The sequence below is a fragment of the Apostichopus japonicus genome, chromosome 23 (genome assembly GCF_037975245.1).
Source record: "Apostichopus japonicus isolate 1M-3 chromosome 23, ASM3797524v1, whole genome shotgun sequence".
In the NCBI taxonomy this organism is placed as follows: Eukaryota; Metazoa; Echinodermata; class Holothuroidea; order Aspidochirotida; family Stichopodidae; genus Apostichopus; species Apostichopus japonicus.
Genome location: NC_092583.1, coordinates 1,142,229 through 1,164,741, shown reverse-complemented (window position 1 = coordinate 1,164,741; position 22,513 = coordinate 1,142,229). Strand labels below are relative to the sequence as shown.

The 22,513-nt window shown below is 35.6% G+C and overlaps 1 protein-coding gene and 1 long non-coding RNA gene across 3 annotated transcripts in view; one reads left to right on the top strand and one right to left on the bottom strand.

The window, feature by feature from the left end:
- Window positions 1–8,372: 8,372 nt before the first annotated feature.
- The window catches only part of LOC139964800 (A disintegrin and metalloproteinase with thrombospondin motifs 9-like), a 30,840-nt gene continuing 16,699 nt past the window's right edge, over window positions 8,373–22,513 (top strand). The window contains exons 1-9 of one of the 2 annotated variants that reach the window (XM_071966772.1): window positions 8,373–8,525; window positions 10,227–10,284; window positions 17,751–18,034; window positions 18,630–18,789; window positions 19,218–19,387; window positions 20,051–20,140; window positions 20,439–20,575; window positions 21,653–21,799; window positions 22,185–22,310. In XM_071966772.1, coding sequence (XP_071822873.1) covers window positions 8,448–8,525; window positions 10,227–10,284; window positions 17,751–18,034; window positions 18,630–18,789; window positions 19,218–19,387; window positions 20,051–20,140; window positions 20,439–20,575; window positions 21,653–21,799; window positions 22,185–22,310 — 1,250 coding nt within the window. In that variant the 5' untranslated portion in view covers window positions 8,373–8,447. The remainder of the gene's footprint in view (window positions 8,526–10,226; window positions 10,285–17,750; window positions 18,035–18,629; window positions 18,790–19,217; window positions 19,388–20,050; window positions 20,141–20,438; window positions 20,576–21,652; window positions 21,800–22,184; window positions 22,311–22,513) is intronic. The other variant, XM_071966771.1, reaches the window with a different exon arrangement.
- LOC139964818 (uncharacterized) overlaps window positions 12,716–22,513 on the bottom strand; it is a 63,034-nt gene continuing 53,236 nt past the window's right edge. Inside the window, exon 3 of the long non-coding RNA XR_011792100.1 lies at window positions 12,716–12,954. This is a non-coding gene — a long non-coding RNA (uncharacterized lncRNA). The remainder of the gene's footprint in view (window positions 12,955–22,513) is intronic.

Here is a 22,513-nt window from a genome sequence, read left to right as displayed (position 1 = left end):
TAAAAAAAGTCACGATTTGGGCCAAAATTGAGAAAAATCATAAGGGTATAGCCTTACAAAATGATCAAATTTGACCCCAAAATGACACTTCTCAAATTTCATTTGGGACGCACATTTCGGATTCTCGTAGCTTATAAGCTGCTTTTCGTGAAGTTTAAAGTGGCATTGTATGGAATTATATGCACTGAAATTATTCAAATCATATTTGATATTTCGTCATAATCATTGTTTATTTTGGCAACAATTTGACGGATTATGAGATAGTTATTGACTGACAGGTAATCAGAATGCCAAAATTGTGAAAAAATCATAAGGGTATAGCCTTACAAAATGATCAAATTTGACCCCAAAATGACACTTCTCAAATTTCATTTGGGACGCACATTTCGGATTCTCGTAGCTTATAAGCTGCTTTTCATAGAGTTTAAAGTGGCATTGTATGGAATTGTATGCCCTGAAATTATTCAAATCATATTCGATATTTCGTCATAATAATTGTCTTTTTTTTTGCAACAATTTGACGGATTATGAGATAGCTATTGACTGACAGGTAATCAGAATGGCGCCAACGATCCCACGCATGATTTTGGAAAGAAATAAAAAAGTCACGATTTGGGCCAAAATTGTGAAAAATCATAAGGGTATAGCCTTACAAAATGATCAAATTTGACCCCAAAATGACACTTCTCAAATTTCATTTGGGACGCACATTTCGGATACTCGTAGCTTATAAGCTGCTTTTCGTGAAGTTTAAAGTGGCATTGTATGGAATTTTAGTCCCTGAAACTATTCAAATCATATTCGATATTTCGTCATAATAAATGTCTTTTTTTGCAACAATTTGACAGATTATGAGATTATTATTGACTGACAGGTAATCAGAATGGCGCCAACGATCCCACGCATGATTTTGGAAAGAAATAAAAAAGTCACGATTTGGGCCAAAATTGTGAAAAATCATAAGGGTATAGCCTTACAAAATGATCAAATTTGACCCCAAAATGACACTTCTCAAATTTCATTTGGAACGCACATTTCGGATTCCCGTAGCTTATAAGATTCTTTTCATGAAGTTTAAAGTGGCATTGTATGGAATTATATGCCCTGAAATTATTCAAATCATATTCGATATTTCGTCATAATAATTGTTTTTTTTACAACAAAGGGACGGATTATGAGATTATTATTGACTGACAGGTAATCAGAATGGCGCCAACGATCCCACGAATGATTTTGAAAAGAAATAAAAAAGTCACGATTTGGGCCAAAATTGTGAAAAATCATAAGGGTATAGCCTTACAAAATGATCAAATTTGACCCCAAAATGACACTTCTCAAATTTCATTTGGGACGCACATTTCGGATACTCGTAGCTTATAAGCTGCTTTTCGTGAAGTTTAAAGTGGAATTGTATGGAATTTTAGTCCCTGAAACTATTCAAATCATATTCGATATTTCGTCATAATAAATGTCTTTTTTTGCAACAATTTGACGGATTATGAGATTATTATTGACTGACAGGTAATCAGAATGGCGCCAACGATCCCACGCATGATTTTGGAAAGAAATAAAAAAGTCACGATTTGGGCCAAAATTGAGAAAAATCATAAGGGTATAGCCTTACAAAATGATCAAATTTGACCCCAAAATGACACTTCTCAAATTTCATTTGGAACGCACATTTCGGATTCCCGTAGCTTATAAGCTGCTTTTCATAGAGTTTAAAGTGGCATTGTATGGAATTATATGCCCTGAAATTATTCAAATCATATTCGATATTTCGTCATAATAATTGTCTTTTTTTTTGTAACAATTTGACGGATAATGAGATTATTATTGACTGACAGGTAATCGGAATGGCGCCAACGATCCCACGCATGATTTTGGAAATAAGAAAAAGTCACGATTTGGGCCAAAATTGTGAAAAATCATAAGGGTATAGTCTTACAAAATGATCAAATTTGACCCCAAAATGACACTTCTCAAATTTCATTTGGGACGCACATTTCGGATACTCGTAGCTTATAAGCTGCTTTTCGTGAAGTTTAGAGTGGCATTGTATGGAATTTTAGTCCCTGAAACTATTCAAATCATATTCGATATTTCGTCATAATAATTGTTTTTTTTACAACAAAGGGACGGATTATGAGATTATTATTGACTGACAGGTAATCAGAATGGCGCCAACGATCCCACGCATGATTTTGGAAAGAAATAAAAAAAGTCACGATTTGGGCCAAAATTGAGAAAAATCATAAGGGTATAATAAGGGTATAGCCTTACAAAATGATCAAATTTGACCCCAAAATGACACTTCTCAAATTTCATTTGGGACGCACATTTCGGATTCCCGTAGCTTATAAGCTGCTTTTCATAGAGTTTAAAGTGGCATTGTATGGAATTATATTCAATGAAATTATTCAAATCATATTTGATATTTCGTCATAATAATTGTTTATTTTGGCAACAATTTGACGGATTATGAGATAGTTATTGACTGACAGGTAATCAGAATGCCAAAATTGAGAAAAATCATAAGGGTATAGCCTTACAAAATGATCAAATTTGGCCCAAAAATGACACTTCTCAAATTTCATTTGGGACGCACATTTCGGATTCTCGTAGCTTATAAGCTGCTTTTCATAGAGTTTAAAGTGGCATTGTATGGAATTATATGCCCTGAAATCATTCAAATCATATTCGATATTTCGTCATAATAATTGTCTTTTTTTTTTGCAACAATTTGACGGATTATGAGATAGTTATTGACTGACAGGTAATCAGAATGGCGCCAACGATCCTACGCATGATTTTGGAAAGAAATAAAAAAGTCACGATTTGGGCCAAAATTGAGAAAAATCATAAGGGTATAGCCTTACAAAATGATCAAATTTGACCCCAAAATGACACTTCTCAAATTTCATTTGGGACGCACATTTCGGATTCCCGTAGCTCATAAGCTGCTTTTCATGAAGTTTAAAGTGGCATTGTATGGAATTTTAGTCCTTGAAACTATTCAAATCATATTCGATATTTCGTCATAATAATTGTCTTTTTTGAAATATATACCTGATATGTAAAGAGAAGAGCTTTATACATCGTCTACATCATTTTGGTAATTGAAAAAGTCGCGATTTTGGCCAAAATTGGACAAAATCATAAGGGTATTTAGCCTTACAAAATTGTGAAATTTGGACCAAAAATGGAATGCCCTAAATATCCGTCAGGGTACTCATCTGAATTTGTTAAGCTCTGTGATGGATATTTCTCGAGTCTCAAGTGGATTCCAGGGTACTTTAAGCTTCATTTCGCATTATTAATATCATATTCCTTTGAATAAAGTTTTATGGTATTTACTTTCATATGGGACACAATATGAGGAATATTATACCTGATATGTAAAGACAAGAGCTTTATACTTCGTGTACATAATTTTGGGAAAAATTGAAAAAGTCGCGATTTTTGCCAAAATTTGACAAAATCATAAGGGTATATAGCCTTACAAAATTGTGAAATTTGGACCAAAAATGGAATGCCCTGATATGTAAAGAGAAGAGCTTTATCATATAGCCTAACAAAATTAACAAATTTGGACCAATAGTGGAATGCCCCAAATATCCGTGAGGGGGTGCTCATCTGGATTCGTGAAGCTCTGTGATGGATATTGCTCCAGGGTTAATTAAGTGGATTCCAGGGTACTTTAAGCTTCATTTCGCATTATTAATATCATAATCCTTTGAATAAAGTTTAATGGTACTTTTAAAGCGACATGTGATTAATTTTAAAGGTTCTGATTACTTTCGAGGTAGCGATCGAGCTTGGCAAATCTGGCATTTTGGAGGATGTCCACGGTAGGCTAGGAAGCCTACACATTACACACACTGAAGTCTCAAGCAATTAAAAAGAATAAATAAGCACAGTTGATGATGCTCTAAAGACGGTGTACTATCCCCGTCTCTTAATTAAATTAGTTGATTACCCTTGACAACAGCATACACATTCAATCGCATTTGGAGTATGTATACGGTAGGCTAGGAAACCTACATATTACACGCTGAAGTCTAAAAAAACTAAAAAGAATAAAGTAGTAAGCACAGTCGATGATGCTCTGATGACGGCGTACTCTCCCCGTCTCTCAAGTTAGTTGATCACTCTTGACAACATCATACACATTCAATCTTATTTGGAGTATGTCTACGGTAGGCTAGGAAACCTACTATTACACGCTTAAGTCTAAAAAAAACTAAAAAGAATAAAGTAATAAGCACAGTTGATGATGCTCTGATGACGGTATATTGTCTCAGTCTCTCATTTAAATTAGTTGATCACTCTTGACAACAGCATACACATTTAATCGCATTTGGAGTATGTCTACGGTAGGCTAGGAAACCTACACATTACACACTCAGATCTGAAACACTTAAGAAGAATAAAGTAATAAGCACAGTTGATGATGCTCTGATGACGGTATATTGTCTCAGTCTCTCATTTAAATTAGTTGATCACTCTTGACAACAGCATACACATTTAATCGCAATTTGGAGTATGTCTACGGTAGGCTAGGAAACCTACACATTACACCCTCAGATCTGAAACACTTAAAAAGAATAAAGTATTAAGCACAGTTGATGATGCTCTGATGACGGCGTACTCTCCCTGTCTCTCAATTATATTAGTTGATTACCCTTGTTAACAGCATACACATTCAATCTCATTTGGAGTATGTCTACGGTAGGCTAGGAAACCTACATAATACACGATGAAGTCTAAAACAACTAAAAAGAATAAAGTAGTAAGCACAGTAAATAATGTTCTGATGACAGTATATTCTTCCCCTCTCTCAATTATATTATTTGATCACACTTAACAACAGCATACACATTCAATCGCATTTGGAGTATGTCAACGGTAGGCTAGGAAACCTACATATTACACGCTGAAGTCTCAAACACTAAAAAAGAATGAAGTAACAAGCACAGTTGATGATGTTCTGATGACGGCGTACTCTCCCCGTCTCTCAATTAAATTAGTTGATCACCCTTGACAACAGCATACACATTCAATCGCATTTGGAGTATGTCCACGGTAGGCTAGGAAACCTACATATAACACGCTGAAGTCTCAAACACTAAAAAAGAATGAAGTAACAAGCACAGTTGATGATGTTCTGATGACGGTGTACTCTCCCCGTCTCTCAATTAAATTAGTTGATCACTCTTGACAACAGCATACACATTCAATCGCATTTGGAGTATGTCTACGGTAGGCTAGGAAACCTACATATTACACGTTGAAGTCTAAAAAAACTAAAAAGAATAAAGTAATAAGCACAGTTGATGATGCTCTGATGACGGTATATTGTCTCAGTCTCTCATTTAAATTAGTTGATCACACTTGACAACAGCATACTGATTTGATCTCATAAAATCGTTCTGACCATATAGATATTTACAAAAATTTGAATATGATGACTGTTAAAACCTGTTCAGTTGAATCACCATGCAGTTCTGATCATAGGTTGGGCTATCTAGAAAAAAACTATGCTAGGACGTTGTGCCGGACTACTGTTACGAGATACAATTCATGGGCACTTTTTTTTAATTACACTGCCTTTTGGGTCGCTTTTTAAAACAGTGCCACAGTCTCAGTATGAGCGACCATTTTGGTTAATCATTTCTAGCACATTTGAGGACAGTTCTGATGACTTCACGAAACATGACGTTATCATATTTTATTCCTAAGTATATCAAAATAACAAATACTAAATATACAAATAATACGGAATATATTACATTTCAGCCCACAAATGAACAATCGACCCACAATGTACCGGAAATAGGGTATGTAGGACTATAATCACCTTACCATGAACAGTATTGCTCAGTCTTGGCTGTAGCGATATTTTGATTTTTTCTGGCCTCCTTTATATTTTTTGGTAATTTTAATTGGAACTACTGTTTAATCTCATAGCAACCGCATTTGTTCGGCAAACTCGCCGTAAGGTGGTATGATAGGATGCTAGCCTATGCGCGACGCAGTACGGTATTCTCTACAACAATAATAAAAAAACCTAGTCATAACCATTAAAAACTGTAACTTTTCGTAGACTATTGCTTTCTGGTTTACAAGAGACGAATCATATTCTCAATTAGTTTGACTGAAAGTAACTCTAGCACATATTAAGGCATTTCAATTATATCTAATTCATCGAATACGAAAAATTAAACTCCTTGGTCACAGGATCTTTGTTGGCAACTCTTGCATATTAGTTAGCCATTAGATGGTCATCTGTCGCTTGATTTGCGTATTAAAAAAAAAGAAAGTTCTATAAAAACTAATGAACAAATCAGCACAGTTTTTATATTTTCGTAAAGGTTACAAAATGGCAGTCACATTCGTTTTGCAAAGAGCGTTGTGGGTAAGACAACAACATGAGTTTGTGTGAAGATACTCTTCATTGACAAACGACATTACTTATTTTTATTTTCAAATCCTCAGTCCGAATAGAAAGTTGACTGAAAGTTGATGTATACAGCGTTGCTGGATAAATATCTCTTTCAATTAACATAAACTGGGCGCCCCAAAGAAAAACAAACGTTTTAATTGCTGGAGAGAGTCGATTAACCCATGGAGCTATTACCGAAATAGCTCCCTGATTTACCACACACAAAAACATGATACATTGAACTACGTAATTGAGGGCCCGACGGATAGCAAATACTATACGTTTCCTATGTGACCCAATGCAAAAAAGGCCGTTTTGAAGTTTATTCACAACGTTATAGTTCCAATGGGCATGTAAAAGGCGTATGCTATTATAAGATATAAGAAAGCATTAACCTCACTTTAGGTAACTTGTTCGGTACATCGTAGATAACCTTTTTTAAGTAACCATGCATGGCGTTAGTGTTAAAACTTCACGTGACTTTGACGTCGGATGATAATTTGTTGACCAAATGCCCCAAAAAATTGTACTTACTTTGCATATTAAGTAAAAAAGTTAGTCTGTATACATCCAAACTCAGTCAATGATACCGAGAATCACGTGATATTATTCGAAATTGTTACATGACGTAGATGTATCCTATACCTCTTTTTATCCTATTTTTGATCTATTAAATATTCTTGTAGAAATACCAAATTACTTAAAGTAAACGGAACTACATATTTCAATTATCAATATCTAGAAAACTGTTCCTGATAACAACTGTTTGCAAAATTTCACAACTATGTTGAAAATGTTCTTCTAAAACAGTCAAACTATTTTTGCTCTCGACCATATTGTTAGGGAATTGTGTCTGCAATGTCCTCCGTTACAGGTATGGTTATACCAGGGAGGTTATAAACCACTCCTTGCTTATATCAGTGACATTGTTTGTGACTAGAGTGTATTCAAGGACATTAAAAGAGTATAGGGAGATGTGATTTACGGATAAAGTCACCCGAACAGTTAAGTTCACAAGTCTGTTCAATACTACAATATCCTCAATCACCTTCTATATTTTATTTGAGGGTGTAATTCGGTCGCATTACTATTGCGTACAACCGCAGATCTGTGTTTAGGTAATATCTAATTATGGTGCTTACCAGAGTTGTCAACAAGTCCCTAGCTGCAAGTCTCAAGTCAAGTCTCAAGTCTTTACCAGCAAGTCTCAAGTCACCTTGAAAATTTTGAGCGAGTCTCAAGTCAAGTCTCAAGTCTTTGGAGGTCGAGTCTCGAGTCAAGTCTCAAGTCCCTATGAGCAAGTCCCAAGTCAAGTCTCAAGTCTTTGAAGTTTGAATACAATGATGCAGGCTACGAATAATGTAACAGTGTTCCAGGAATTATGTGGTATAAATTAAACAGCCGAATAGCAAAACCGGGGCACACGCCACGGAACAAATTACCTCAAAATTTGCTAACCACTGTTTTATTGAAAAAGGCCAACTTTCAGCCAAACAGCAGCCCTGGATGGAATATTCAACCAAGCCAATGGTAGTTACGGTAACGCATGTAGTCGTCGTTGGGCGCTCGTAATTCGAGCGTACACGAAACCATAATTATTTATTATCGATATCAACTTATGAAGTTATTTAATGATTAGAAAATTGTGAAATACAAACAAGTCTCTAGTAGAAAAACCGAGTCTTTTGAAGGCAAGTCTCAAGTCAAGTCCCAAGTCTTTGCTAACTTTTTGGGCAAGTCTCAAGTCAAGTCCCAAGTCTCTGACAGCCGAGTCTCGAGTCGAGTCTCAAGTCCTAAAATTTGCGACTCGAGTCGGACTCGAGTCCGAGTCCCTGACTCGAGTCCCCAACTCTGGTGCTTACACAAAGTTTTGGATTTCACTTAGTTCGCTTTGTGTTAACTGTCACGCATCACTAGAGGCGTTTCCCTATTAATGGTTACACCACTAATGTATCTTCGGGATTGACAACACTTCATATTAGTTAGCTAACGGGCTTCAACAATGGCGTTTGTGTTAAATTTCTCTCTGTTCTTATTGGCGTTTGGCTTTCTTGAAGACACAGTGTGTGCTCGATCAACTGTAAGTGAGCGTCAAGCTGAAGCAGTATTTTACGTTTCTTTGGTTTTTAACCTTCCATTTATTCCTACTCAGTTTCAGTTTATTTAGTTCCAGTATAAATATAAATATTTATAAAAAGGACATCAAAATTCAAATAGTACATTACGAAGATGAATTAGTAAAAAGTTCATTGAAACATAAAATTAAAATATGAATAGAAAATTAAATATTTAAACACATTTCCTGTATATTAAAATTACAAGAAAGGTTTAACTTTGCCATTTTGAATATATATAGCAGCTTGGTATACAAATGAATTTTTGTAAGCACATATTCTGTATTTGGGAGTTGACTTATTTCTTAGATTATAGTTAGTCGTTTTCAATAGAGATGTCAATTCATTGTGTAGTGGATGATTTTCATTTTTATAAATATTCGTACTTACTCTTATAAAATCATTTTTGGCAGTATCATTTACCTTCGCTATCAAAGTTTCAAAGTCAAGTTTAAACATTTTGGCACAATATTTTGAAAAGGTTATAATCGTTGCTTCTCTTTGGCCAGTAAGAAGTGATACCAAGCAGGAACAGCGTAAACAAGATGTGGCAATATATTGGCAGTAAAAACATTATCCCTTACCTCTCTAGTGAAATACGGAGCAATATAAATTAAAGTTGAAACAATAAAATATACTCTCTTTAAAATTCTGGAAATATGATTTGTAAAATTTAATTTATCATCTATGCAAAGTCCTAGATATACAGTTTGGGATATGCGCTCTACCTCTGTTACATGAATTACAATTTTTGTCATCTTTGATGTAAGGAGACCTTCATTCTTTATATTGACATTAACAAATACCCGGTACCATTTCTTTAGATTCCTTCGAATTTGGTAACAATTTTTTTCTATCACATAGTTCAACTGTACTTGAAACAAATTTTTGATAATTGAATTGGTCACTCATATGTGTATGTTTTGTTATATTACATGAGAAAGCAGTATCGTCTGCATATTTAATAACATTACAATTTGAGCTAGAACGTATTTCGTCTGTATATATAGTAAATAACTTATAATAACTTATACATCCAATATTAATACATAATACAAGGGTACCCTAAGGATATGAAAGAGATCAGTCCGGGTGCAAATATCCAATTTAATCCAGTATAGAAGACGTGTTCCAACTATTTAGTTCCAACTGTATATGACTTCTTTGGGAACCTTTCAAGTTTATGCTCAGCCTTGAAATGTCAACGTTCCTGGTTTAAAAAAAATTAATTTAAAGAATGTATGCGTTATTTTACTCTTAGAGGTTGACTATCATCACAAAATAGAGTTTGGCAAATTCTAGACAGAGTGCAGCTTATAGCAATTTCTATTGATCCATGGGATGGGGTGAGAAAGGGAGGGGAGGGGAGGGGTGGAGGTGGACATCTGTTTATCACACGCATCTCTATCACAAAAGTTCACCAGATAAAGGTTGTATTTGCTTATCCCCTTAAACGATGGTTGTATTCTCAGAACCGTTGAAGAAAGATGTTATTTGTAGTTAGAAAATTGAAAATCAAACAACTGAATGCGGTTTCTCATTGGTTCCGTCCACAATCTCCTGTATAAATTAACAGTTTGTCTTTAATGTGTTTATCGATCTGTGTGTAAAGTAGCCCTGAATATATGGTATGTATGAATAACATGTTATTATTTTTTATATTTCAGCGTTTTCTTAACAAGAAAAGTCTGAAATCTTACATCAAGAATCCAGATGAAATCCGAGGTAAGAAACTAAAATCACTTATAGAAATAAAATCACATGAACATTTTTGTATCATCAAAAGCTTAATCGCAACTGCAAATCGGAGCAGTTCTTTGATATAATCATGGTTAGTTTGCATTAAGTGGTGGAAAGTCACAGAGTTTGTTTGATTAGTCAATTTTCATTCAGACTAATTATATATATGTATATATATTTCCGAAAACAAAAGGCGAAAAACATGGTAGTTCGCGTTACCGGTACTTAAGTTACAGTTTGTCCGCGCACAAATTATCTATAAAACAAGAGCCCAAGGTCACTGTGGTTCCTTGCGTAGGGGTATATGACAATACACATAATATTATCATAGAAAGATTGGGCTCAAATAGTCCAAGTAATTGTGGTCCTACATGTACCCATAAAGTAACCAATACTATAGCCAACACTTTCGTGATCACAAATTGTGATCGGAGTTTTGATCGGAAGGCACTTTGAGATCCGAATATGGCGTTGAAAATGTAAGAAATATAAGGTAACCTACAAGCGGGTCAACAGATATGATAACATTGGTGACCCCAGATCACATGACCGTTAAGTTTGAAAATGTTCCACCATTCACAACTTGTCCCAAAATATCAATCGTGTCACACTTTGGCACTGGGAGTTAATTGCATTAAATGTCTAAACATTAACTTTGAACTGGCATAACTTCACACACAAAGGTCACCCTGGGGTCAACCCATTGACATTTTTGATCGGTGAGACCTAAATAGAGCATGAAAACTGTAAAAATTCAAACATTTTTTCTTTGCCCATTTTCTCCCCCCCAAAAAAAATAGTTTTTAACATTAATTGACCTTGGGTGACCTCAGATCACATGACCGTTAAGTTTGACAATATTTCCCTATACCATTTGCAACTTGTCCCAAAATATCAACCGTGTCACACTTTGGCACTGGGAGTTATTGCATTAAATGTCTGAAAATTAACTTTGACCTTGTATAACTGCACACACAAAGGTCACCTGGGGTCAACCCATTGACATTTTTGATCGGTGAGACGTGAATATAGCATCAAAACTATAAAAATTGAAACATTTTTTCTTTCCCCATTTTCTCCCCCCAAAATACTAATTTTTTAACATTAATTGACCTTTGGTGACCTCGGATCACATGACCGTTAAGTTTGAAAATATTTCCCTATACCATTTGCAACTTGTCCCAAAATATCAACCGTGTCAGACCTTGGCACTGGGGATTATTGCATTAAATGTCTGAAAATTAACTTTGACCTTGTATAACTTCACACACAATGCTCACCGTGGTGTCATCCCATTGACATTTTTGATCGGAAGGTACCTTTGATATCCAAATCTAGCATCAAAACCAAACATTTTCTTTTTCGACCGTTTTCTCCCAAAATAAGCACCTTTTTTCTAATGTGACCTTTGACCTTTTGACCTTGGTTTTAGATGTAGTTTGAACTCCTGATACCAAAAATCAACACGACAAGTCTGTACAGCCATCCTAACTCCGACCGAAAACTTTGACCCCATTATAACTTCACACACAAAGATCACACAGGGTCAACCTATTGACATTTATGATCAGAAGGTACCTTTGACATCTGAAAATAGCATCGAAACTGTAAAAATCCCCAAAACACGTAAAGGTCACCAGAGGTCAAATTGAGGTCAAGGGTCACCCAGATGCGGGTCGACAATTGGATTACATTGAAGCAACTCCCAACCCTAACGGACAATTCGTTTTCAAGTTATCGCAAAAATACTTGTTTTTTAACATTAATTGACCTTTGGTGACCTCGGATCACATGAATGTTAAATTTCAAAATGTTCCCCTAACCAGTTCACAACTTGTCCCAAAATATCAACCTTGTTGCACATTGGCACTGAGATTATTGCAGTTTTAATATTTTGGGTTTTTGGCCTCTAACTGACCTTTGGTGACCTTCACAGGCACCAAAACAATAGGGCACACCTTCTCACTATGGCGGATCTATATACTAAGTTTCAATTAAGTCCAACTTTCCCTTGTTGAGTAACAGTGTACCCAAGCAAGTGTCACAGACGCACACACAGACACACACATGTTTGTATTACAATCAGACCGAGGACCCCATTGTATTTTCCATTGTTCAATCCACGTAAACCTAACCTTAACAATACCCCATACAATAGAATTCTTCCGAGGACGTGGTGATTCTTTAGAAATCACAACCGAGGACCTGGAATTCTTTTGTTCAAGTCCTCGGTCAGATAGCAAAACAAACGCACACTCGCACACATACCCACACGCCAACCTGACTACATAGGTTCCTTTTGCTAAAGCAAGGAACCAAAAATTGATAACACTACTAAAACTTACTATAATGGTACTAAAGGTACAAATCAAACAGATTGAAACAAGAACGAAATACTTCTTGTGGTAATTGTCAAGACTTAATGTAACTTTGACTAATTTATTTACAGTTAAAGTAAGACTCACCCGTTGTAACATGGTATGGTGATATGGCGCACCAAAGACTTTGAATTGAGCAAATTCATTTCTGAAATTAATATCTAACTTTACCAGTAATAACCTTTTTTATACAAAGCTGATTCTAAAGAAAACAATACTTTTTCTGCAGTGGTGACTTCGGACATCCTCTTTTGGAATGAGTTATTGTGCAGTCTACCTGAAAGAATGGAATGGATATGAATAAATATGTTTAAATATTTTTCAGAAATTAAAAAATGCTGCCCATTATACTAATATTCAAGCACCACATGTAAACCAAAGAAAGGCTTCACTCGTTTCATTGGAGCCGAAATAAGCAACAAAACACACCCAAAGAAAGTTTTACTAGATAGTAATAAGTAACTGCAGCTAGTTTGGCAAAACTTCACCATATTTTACCTCCCTTTTGTATGATACACATTAGGGGATTAACTACTACATTTTAAATGGGGTATACGTTCTGTTACTATGGTAAAGTTGTAATTGCGTGAAGAACCACCTACCAAGTAGGTATATTGCAGCCAATGAAATGTACCTGTTTTTAATTTAGAAAGTGGCATGAGCTGTATGGTTAATCTCAATGGAATATAATTGCAGATGGCAAACAAAAAAATATTATACCTGAATAGATGCTTTTCATGGAAGGAAAATGCTGGCATTATAGAATACCAACATAATTGAGAAGTGAATTGCACGAACAGCTATAACATATCATATATTTGTGAAAAATTTCACGAGAAATATACAATCGTTTTACATTATACTAAGGACAATGAAGGTGTGTCAAAATGCATAGCGTCATGGATTTTACCCTTCAAGATAAATGACTAAATAATTTCACAAGAAAACATTAACAAAGAAACGTTTACTTCTTTTAGAGTTATTTCTCACCTTCCAGCTATTTTAAGCAAACCACTGTATTTGCATGCCGCCATACCAATGGGAGTGTTTCATTATCATTGTTTGTACAGTCTTGTGTCAATTGAATAGTCTGATTGTAGGGATTTCCCCCGTGTTTCTATCAGATAATGGGTAGGTAATGTTCATATTGTCAGTACGAGTCTTTTGAAGCATGATATAGGAGGACAGTACAGAGTGGTATTAGCGATAGGCTATTGTCCCAACTGGCCGAAATTTGAAAGAAACACGATAAAATGAAGAGCTGGTGAGTGGGGTTGTGGTCTATGGCGGGCCTCAGTCTCAAATCATGGGAGATCGACTTATACCGATTTGAATCGACATATACCAGTTTCCTTCGACTTATACCAGTTTCATTCTACATATCATCGATTTAAATCGACTTATACCAGTTTCATTCTACATATCATTGATTTAAATCGACATATACCAGTTTCATTCTACATATCATAGATTTATTTTACTTATCATCGATTTAAATCGATGATAATTAAAATAAATCGATGATATGTCGTATGGCGGGCCATCAGTCTCAAATCATGGGAGATCGACTTATACCGATTTAAATCGACATATACCAGTTTCCTTCGACTTATACCAGTTTCATTCTACATATCATCGATTTATTTTACTTATCATCGATTTAAATCGATGATAAGTAAAATAAATCGATGATATGTCGAAGTAAACTGGTATATGTCGATTTAAATCGATGATATGTCGAAGTAAACTGGTATATGTCGATTTAAATCGATGATATGTAGAATGAAACTGGTATATGTCAATTTAAATCGACATATACCAGTTTCATTCTACATATCATCGATTTATTTTACTTATCATCCATTTAAATCGATGATAAGTAAAATAAATCGATGATATGTCGAAGTAAACTGGTATATGTCGATTTAAATCGATGATATGTAGAATGAAACTGGTATATGTCAATTTAAATCGACATATACCAGTTTCATTCTACATATCATCGATTTATTTTACATATCATCGATTTAAATCGGTATATGTCGATTTAAACTGGTATAAGTCGAATTAAACTGGTATAAGTCAAATGAAACTGGTATATGTCGATTTAAATTGACATATAACAGTTTCATTCTACATATCATCGATTTACTTCGACATATACCAGTTTACTTCGACATATCATCGATTTATTTTACTTATCATCGATTTAAATGGATGATAAGTAAAATAAATCGATGATATGTAGAATGAAACTGGTATATGTCGATTTAATTTGACATATACCAGTTTCATTCTACATATCATCGATTTAAATCGACATATACCAGTTTACTTACTGGAAACTGGTATAAGTCGAAGGAAACTGGTATATGTCGATTTAAATCGGTATAAGTCGATCTCCCATGATTTGAGACTGATGGCCCGCCATAGTGGTCGACGTGTATCCGACCATTTCTGTTCTGTTCATAACTAACTTGTGCGTGTTATCGTTGGTTGCCATGAGCCGTGACTCAGTAAGAAGATTTACTTTTTGTATGCAGGTTATACATTTTCTAAACCAGATTCAAACATTGCGAAAAATTAGTATCAAAGGGATTGGGTTTGCCAAGCCACATATTGATCAATAAGTCATCTCCTCTGACGTCACAACGTCATTACCATACGATTACGGTCTCCATCGTTCAAGTTGTTTGGTTTTCGTGACAAGGCTCTGTCTTGGGTGAAAACTTTTCGAAAAGTATTTTTTTGTTTTGAAATAAAAACGATCAAAAATCCAATTGAGTGACAAATGGTGTTGGATTAACATTTTTAATGGGAACTTCAGAAGAACCGAATACAGATGTAAACAAATTACAACCAAAGCATTTGGTATGTCAAATGTTTTCCCTGTAAATATGCAACAATAACAACGGAGGCCCAAAGGCATGAAAACCAACCAATGAGTAGCTTTTGCGTCTACACCCAACGATTTATTTTCACACGTTCCAACAATTCAACAACAAAAAAGTTCCAAGGGCATTAAAGATATGGTGTGAAAGACGTCATAATTACTTTCGTCAGGGAATTCACCCAAACTTTCTGTAAAAGATTGATATTTGCCCGACCTTGTCCAAATTATTTGCAGTTTGTAAGGAATTACCGCTTAATTAGCTTTCGTAAAAAAAAAGTGCAAACTAACCTAATTCTAAAAGACTAGTATATAGATTCAGCCTACATACTTTTAATGGCCAATTACGGACAAATATTTGCACGGAAAGAGAAGTAGCTTACGAGCTAAACAAATAAGTAACTCCCTTTTGATATTTCACAGTAATCTATTGTTACCAACCATGAAAGGATAAAATCACAAACACCCAAATCAGTTTTTGCAGGTAGAGGTTCACAACACACCATTTTGAAAACTTAAAAATATTGCCCTTCAGCTAAACTTTTGACTTGACCTAGGATAATGCCTTACTTAGCACAATACAATTAATCTTTTTTTTTTCATTTGGTGTGTGGATACAATCGATTTGGGCCAATCTGACATGACCTTTGCCCAGGCTGACCTTATGATATCATCAGCAAAACAGGTGTGTCGTCTTATGTTTCCGACATTTTGTTATTATAAACGCAGAATTGCCAAATGTCTTTGTTTCATGGCCTGTTACCTCCGACCTATGTAGTAAGAACTCGTGGAAGTACGACATCCCATGTAACGAGATACAACGCCATAACGCAAAGTTTGAATGCCATCGACCTACAGGTTAAGCGTTCTAGACATCATGAACTTTCTGTTAAAACACAAAAACACACATTCCTATACCCAGTTTCATGCTTATCAAGCCTGTAGTAAAGTTTCCATTTTATTCAATTCTATTATAATAGTTAACCATTCTTGTTGTCTCCGATCTGACTGGACGTTGGGAAACAGATATTTGATTCCATGGTGTAATCTGCAAGGAATGACTATTTCGTTGGTGACGGAGTTGTTTCATAAAGCCCTGGTGATATTCATTGTCCACTAATTCCTTGCCCATTTTCTCTTAATTTAATAACGGACGACATACGTTCAACGCTAAAACGTGTCACGTGATGCTCTTTTTTTAAATGTATTTAAAAAACCAAACAAGTTTATTGATAGATAAAAGCTGTGTATAATCAGGAAGCAAATTAGAGTATTGCAGGTATGATTTAAAAAGTAATATTTAATAACTCCCTGATTCATGTTTTGAAGCTGACAGAAGTGTCGTCGGTGAGCCCACCTTAGTAGTCCTGTCTGATTAATTGATGACCCAAAATAAAATAAAACTGTTAGCAAACTGCTTATCCACTAGAGAGCCGGTGTAGGAGAATGCGTAAGAGTAAGCTGGCCTGACGTTTCGATCCTAGCAGGATCTTCTTCAAAGGCTAAATGACAAGTAACAGTAACAGAAGGGACAAAAACACGCACATAATACAGACAGGTGAATGAGAATGGTGAAAACAAAGAGATAGATGTAAGGGGATTAGTAGACAAGGGATGGAGAGAAGAAAAAAAGAATTGATGACCCGACAGACACGGCAACAACAACAACAAGGGTCAAAAATGATATACTTAGGTTATCTATTTTAATGATATAAAATAATAAACCAATTTCACTGGCTTCAAGTGATACTTCACGGTTCTAGTCTATAATTGAATAAAAGTTAACATTCGTAACGAATTGATTGTTTTCAAGTAGAATGTTGAACAGAAATCGTTCACATCACCAAATTTTCCGTTGCGTTGTTAGCTTGTACCTGTGCGCCAACTTCGTCAAACAATGTTAGTTCTGCTTAAGAGTCCCTTATCAACTGATTAATACGTTAAAGAGAATGGTTTGTTCCACAGATTTAACGCAATGTATCGTTGTGACTTAACAAACGCTTTTGTAGTAGGTACATTTATTTCGCTAATCGTGATGCAAATCTAGTTGATTGTTTGTAACATGTCGGGTTTTCCTTCTCAGATTCACACAGTAAACACGGAATAATCATTTAATTAAATCTAGATAGTGTGATATTTGCGAGTTAATGTTTTAAAATTATTTCCTGTTTTGTTTTAATTAGATTACGAACTTTTCGAACCCGTAATTGAAAATGGAGGGCGCTACAGAAGATCAAGTGACCATCAGTTTGCAACTCAGGTCACTTTCAATGCCTTTGGAGAAAACTATCAATTGGATCTTCTGCCCGCTCCTCGCTTTTACAGACCTGATTTGGAAGTCGAATATGTCGATACACATGGCAACGTCACAAGAAAACGTTTAGACGTAGACGACTGTTTTTATCACGGTCAATTGACGTCCCATAATGTATCTACAGCAGCAGTATCCATTTGTAATGGAGTTATGGTTAGTGATCATATTTGTGGGTAATGGGATATAACTGATATAAAAGTTAAGAAGAATTGTAAAACATAGAAATGGCAGCGTTAACTCAGCTTTAATAATGACAAATTAAATATTGATAAAGATGTGAAATTTTAATAAAAGAACATATTCTGCATCCGAACTACCAATCATCAATGACAAAGTGAATAGTTTATTCATTTATTTATTTATCCTCAGACGAGAATAATATTTAATCACCCCCCCGCCCCTCCCCCCCAAAAAATATAATATTGTGGGTAGAGAGAACATTGACAGCTGTCCAAAACATTCAAATTGTATCATGTCTCAATGATTAATCATCAAGAAGAAATATACTAAGCTATTAAATAGCATTTGTCCAGATGATATCACACAGCCCGGCTGTTATCCAACTTTCTGGAGTAGTTGAAGGATTAGCCAGTCAAAATATGTTTCATTCAATTAACCATATCCCGAGTCATATGCAAGATATTGAGATGGGGTTTTCAACTAGCAGTAGGAAATATTTATCTCTTTAATATATGTTTGACATTTTTTCGTCACCAGAGATTCCTTAATATGTTTTGTTTCATTTCAGCGGGGAGTGCTTAGTCATAGAGATGACACCATTTATGTCACTCCTTTGACAACAGATCATGCACAGGAGTTTTCAAAGAGGTACAAGAGAAGTAGCAATAACATGCATTTGATCTACAGACGAAATACTGAAGATACTGACAAGTATTGCGATGTTGAACGTAAGTTACGGTTTATGAAACTTATATGTAAATTATCAGCTGACCTTAACAGTGGCGTGCGCAATGGGGGAGGGGAAACGGGTACAGAGGGTAGACGGGAACGAAGGGAGGGGCGTACCCCCACCTACACCGTCAGTCGGGGGAAACATTCAGTCGGGCTGTTTTGCAATTCAAAAGTGTTTATTAGCACAATCTTGCGTAATTATAGACCAAACTTTGAGATCCAGTGCACCTACCTGAAGGGCAAAGTAGAAAGGAAAGAAGGAAAGATAGTAAGAAGTGAAATATAGTGAATAAAAATGGATCAAGTAGTGGCATATTGAACTCCTGTTTTTTAAAGAGAACATCAAGGATGGTGCCTTTGTTTGATATATTGTGATATATCTGACATCACTAACCATGTTTTTTTTACAATATACTCTTTACAGCTCCTCCGTCCTACACAGCATTCAGTGAACTTACCGCTGAGGCAGCACAGACCATTGAGAATAGAAATATTCCACCTAAATACCTGGAAATGTGTGTCATTCTAGACAACGATTTCGTTACTAGACATACTCCCGACCATGAGGCGTACGCCCTGACACTTCTAAATATTGTAAGTAACACACACACGCATATATGTGGAGACTAGTTGAGACTAGTGGAACACTAGTAGTTGTCACTCAGAGTTCACGCGTGAGCAATCATCAAACAACTGTGAGCTTCAAGTTATACTATATATGTATATATATATATATATATATATACATGGACACACCAGATACTTACCGTGTCTTCACCGCTGGCAAAATTCTTAACTACATTGTTTCTTAGAAGCTACATGCCACAGCTGATTTTCTTGCTGCTCATACAGTGATGTGCCTGTTTGTTGCTATTATGATACAAGGTTTCAGCTTATATCATGCAATAGCAGCATGTCGTCTTGCATGTGCCATTAAACCATACACGTCAGAACCGCATAACACGAGGCAGTATAAGGTGACAAGGACATATCAGATAAAAGCTGGTAATGCTATGAACTGTTAACCTAACTAGTAATCCATGTTACGACATGGTTAGTTAACATACATCATAACATGTATTATACACAAACCCTACATATCTTGAACTAGTATTAAATACTACGAAATACGTAAACAACCAGACCCAACCCTGTTTATAGAAATATATTGTTCCGTTATTAGCTGATTTCTGCACAATGAGAACCATCAGTTCATATATCTCTACTTATGTTTTCCTTTTTGTTTTCCTTTTGAAGGTAAGTAGGAGATATTCTGAACCAACCCTTGGCGTGATCCTCAGAATTTACATTGTTCGTATTATTGTCATTGCCAGTGATACAGCAACGGTGAGTACAAACAGCTTACATTTAATGTAATGTGATGTCTAGCCATCATGTGATGTGATGTCACCTTTCATACTGTCATGTGATGTCATACAATGCGTTTTCCTATCGTGTCCTGCCTTCGTTGTTGGTATCCTGTGGTGCGACGTGGTGTGTTGCGGTGTCGTGTTCTGTCCTATTTTGTCGAGTCCTGTTCATGTTGTTCCCTCTCCATCTATGATAACAAAGCTCAATCTGGAGTGGGAGAATACTGATGAATGATACCCTATAAAGTATATCCATCGTTTATTATTTTTGTTAGGTTGATGGTGCTACTTTTACCATCGATAACGTCGACGTGTCTGGTACTTTGGCGTCTCTACGATCCTGGAGTATAACAGTAAATCCGCAAGGAGATGATGACCCAGATCATTGGGATAACATTTTAACTTTTTCTGGGTAACTTTTAAAATCTCACATAATACTAGATGGCCTTCATCATCTTACTTAGTCATCAAATAGAAAAGAGAATCCTATGAATAGCTGTGACTTGCTCCTGTTTGATGATTTACAATAGCAAACGTGGTAGAATACAAACAGTAGGCTAAAGCAACGTTCAGTAGTATAACATATCTCGTATGACCATGACCATAACTCATGATGCTGAAAACAGAACTGGTGCACAAATATACTATAAAAGGTCTTCATGGTCAGGCTTTTAGGAAGCATAATCCATCAACATTTCCCCGTTGACTTACTCACAACTAATCGTGATGTTTAAATATCTAAATTCTAACTGGGTAGAAGTTTCCCCTCACTGGACAACTGACATGTTGACTGTTCTTAGCATCTTCAGGTTTTCGTACCATGACAAAGTAGATGTTTAGAAACGTAATATCAAAAATAAACACCCTATGGTGCTCTTTGAAGACCCAGTTTTCCAATTATCACAGCCATTTTACTTATATTCATGCATTTTGTCATTCAAGCCATACTTTACATAATATAATTTGGCAACATGAAATGTTTTCCTGTTCCTTCTGGCTGTTTTCTTGATTACTTGAGCGCATTGATTTGAAGAGTATTACACCTAAACATAAATTCACTCTGAATTGATTGAAGACTTAAAACGGTTTAAAATGATCCCAATTTTCCAATCATCACACTAATTTGACTTATATTCGTGTATTTTTTCATTCAAACCGACTATTCTCCTGTTACTTCTGGCTGTTTTCTTGATTACTTTGGGTGCATTAATGTACTTGAAGGTCCATCAAGCTGTAGCTATAAGCCATCAATTTAACATAAATGAACGAACATGGCTGACGCTGTAAATAAACTACTAATCAGCTACAAACTAAGTGAAGCAAACAACAACATTTTCCTCATTTACCCATCTACTTCCATAACCAATGTAGTCCATAAAACCTAAATGAAATGATAGTTCTTCAGGTATGTTTCTACTGTTGCAGCTTATCACCAGAAAGAAAGTTGTTGAATGTTTCTTACGTTTAACATTTCTCCTTTTTTTCCCAGGAAAGATCTAAGTAGTCCAACGGCGGGAAGTGGGTTGTTGGGTCTTGCATACACAGCTGGGACCTGCTCATCTGATCGCGGTGTTTCCATCAACGAGGATTTCGGACTTACGACAGGAATTGTAGCTGCCCATGAAGTTGGTCATACGTGAGACCGAAGTTTTCTATTTAAAAAATAACTTGTTGCATGAGAAATTCTTGATAAACATTCGGGAAAGGCTCTTCCCGGCAGTGGTATAAACGTCAACATATTGTTGGCAAGGCCTCGTAGCTTAATTGCATGCCACGAAAAAAAAATTGTTGGCGATATCTAAGTATTGTTTGCTTCCACAACAACACATATGATTTTGAGGATAAGTTACATACTATATATTCATAATTGCATTCAACTCTATTTTATCTAATGAACACGTGTCGACCGTCATACTATCATTATAATACCAAAAGGCAAATCCGGGACGTGAATGCAGAGCGGGTGTACTAAATGTTTAAATTAAAGACTTTTCTCTTTCTCTCTCTCTCTTCCTTTCAAGGTTGACTCTTCAACATGATCAAGACGGATGTGATTTGGGATACGTCATGGGATCATCGATAAGCAACGGACAAAACATATTTAAATGGTCAACATGTAGTAGCATGAACTTAAAGATATATTTCAGGTAATTTATTGAACAATAAAAAGGAAACGAGACGGATGGGAATGTGTGTGTGGTGACAACCTCACACGATACAGATACTGTCAAAGAGTTGCTTATTTAAAACGTAAGGTGTATTGAATATTCATAGTACATTGGCATACACGGAAAACATAGGCATGCAGGCCATGGGAGGAAATATGGGGTTTGCTCTTTATCTCTAATAT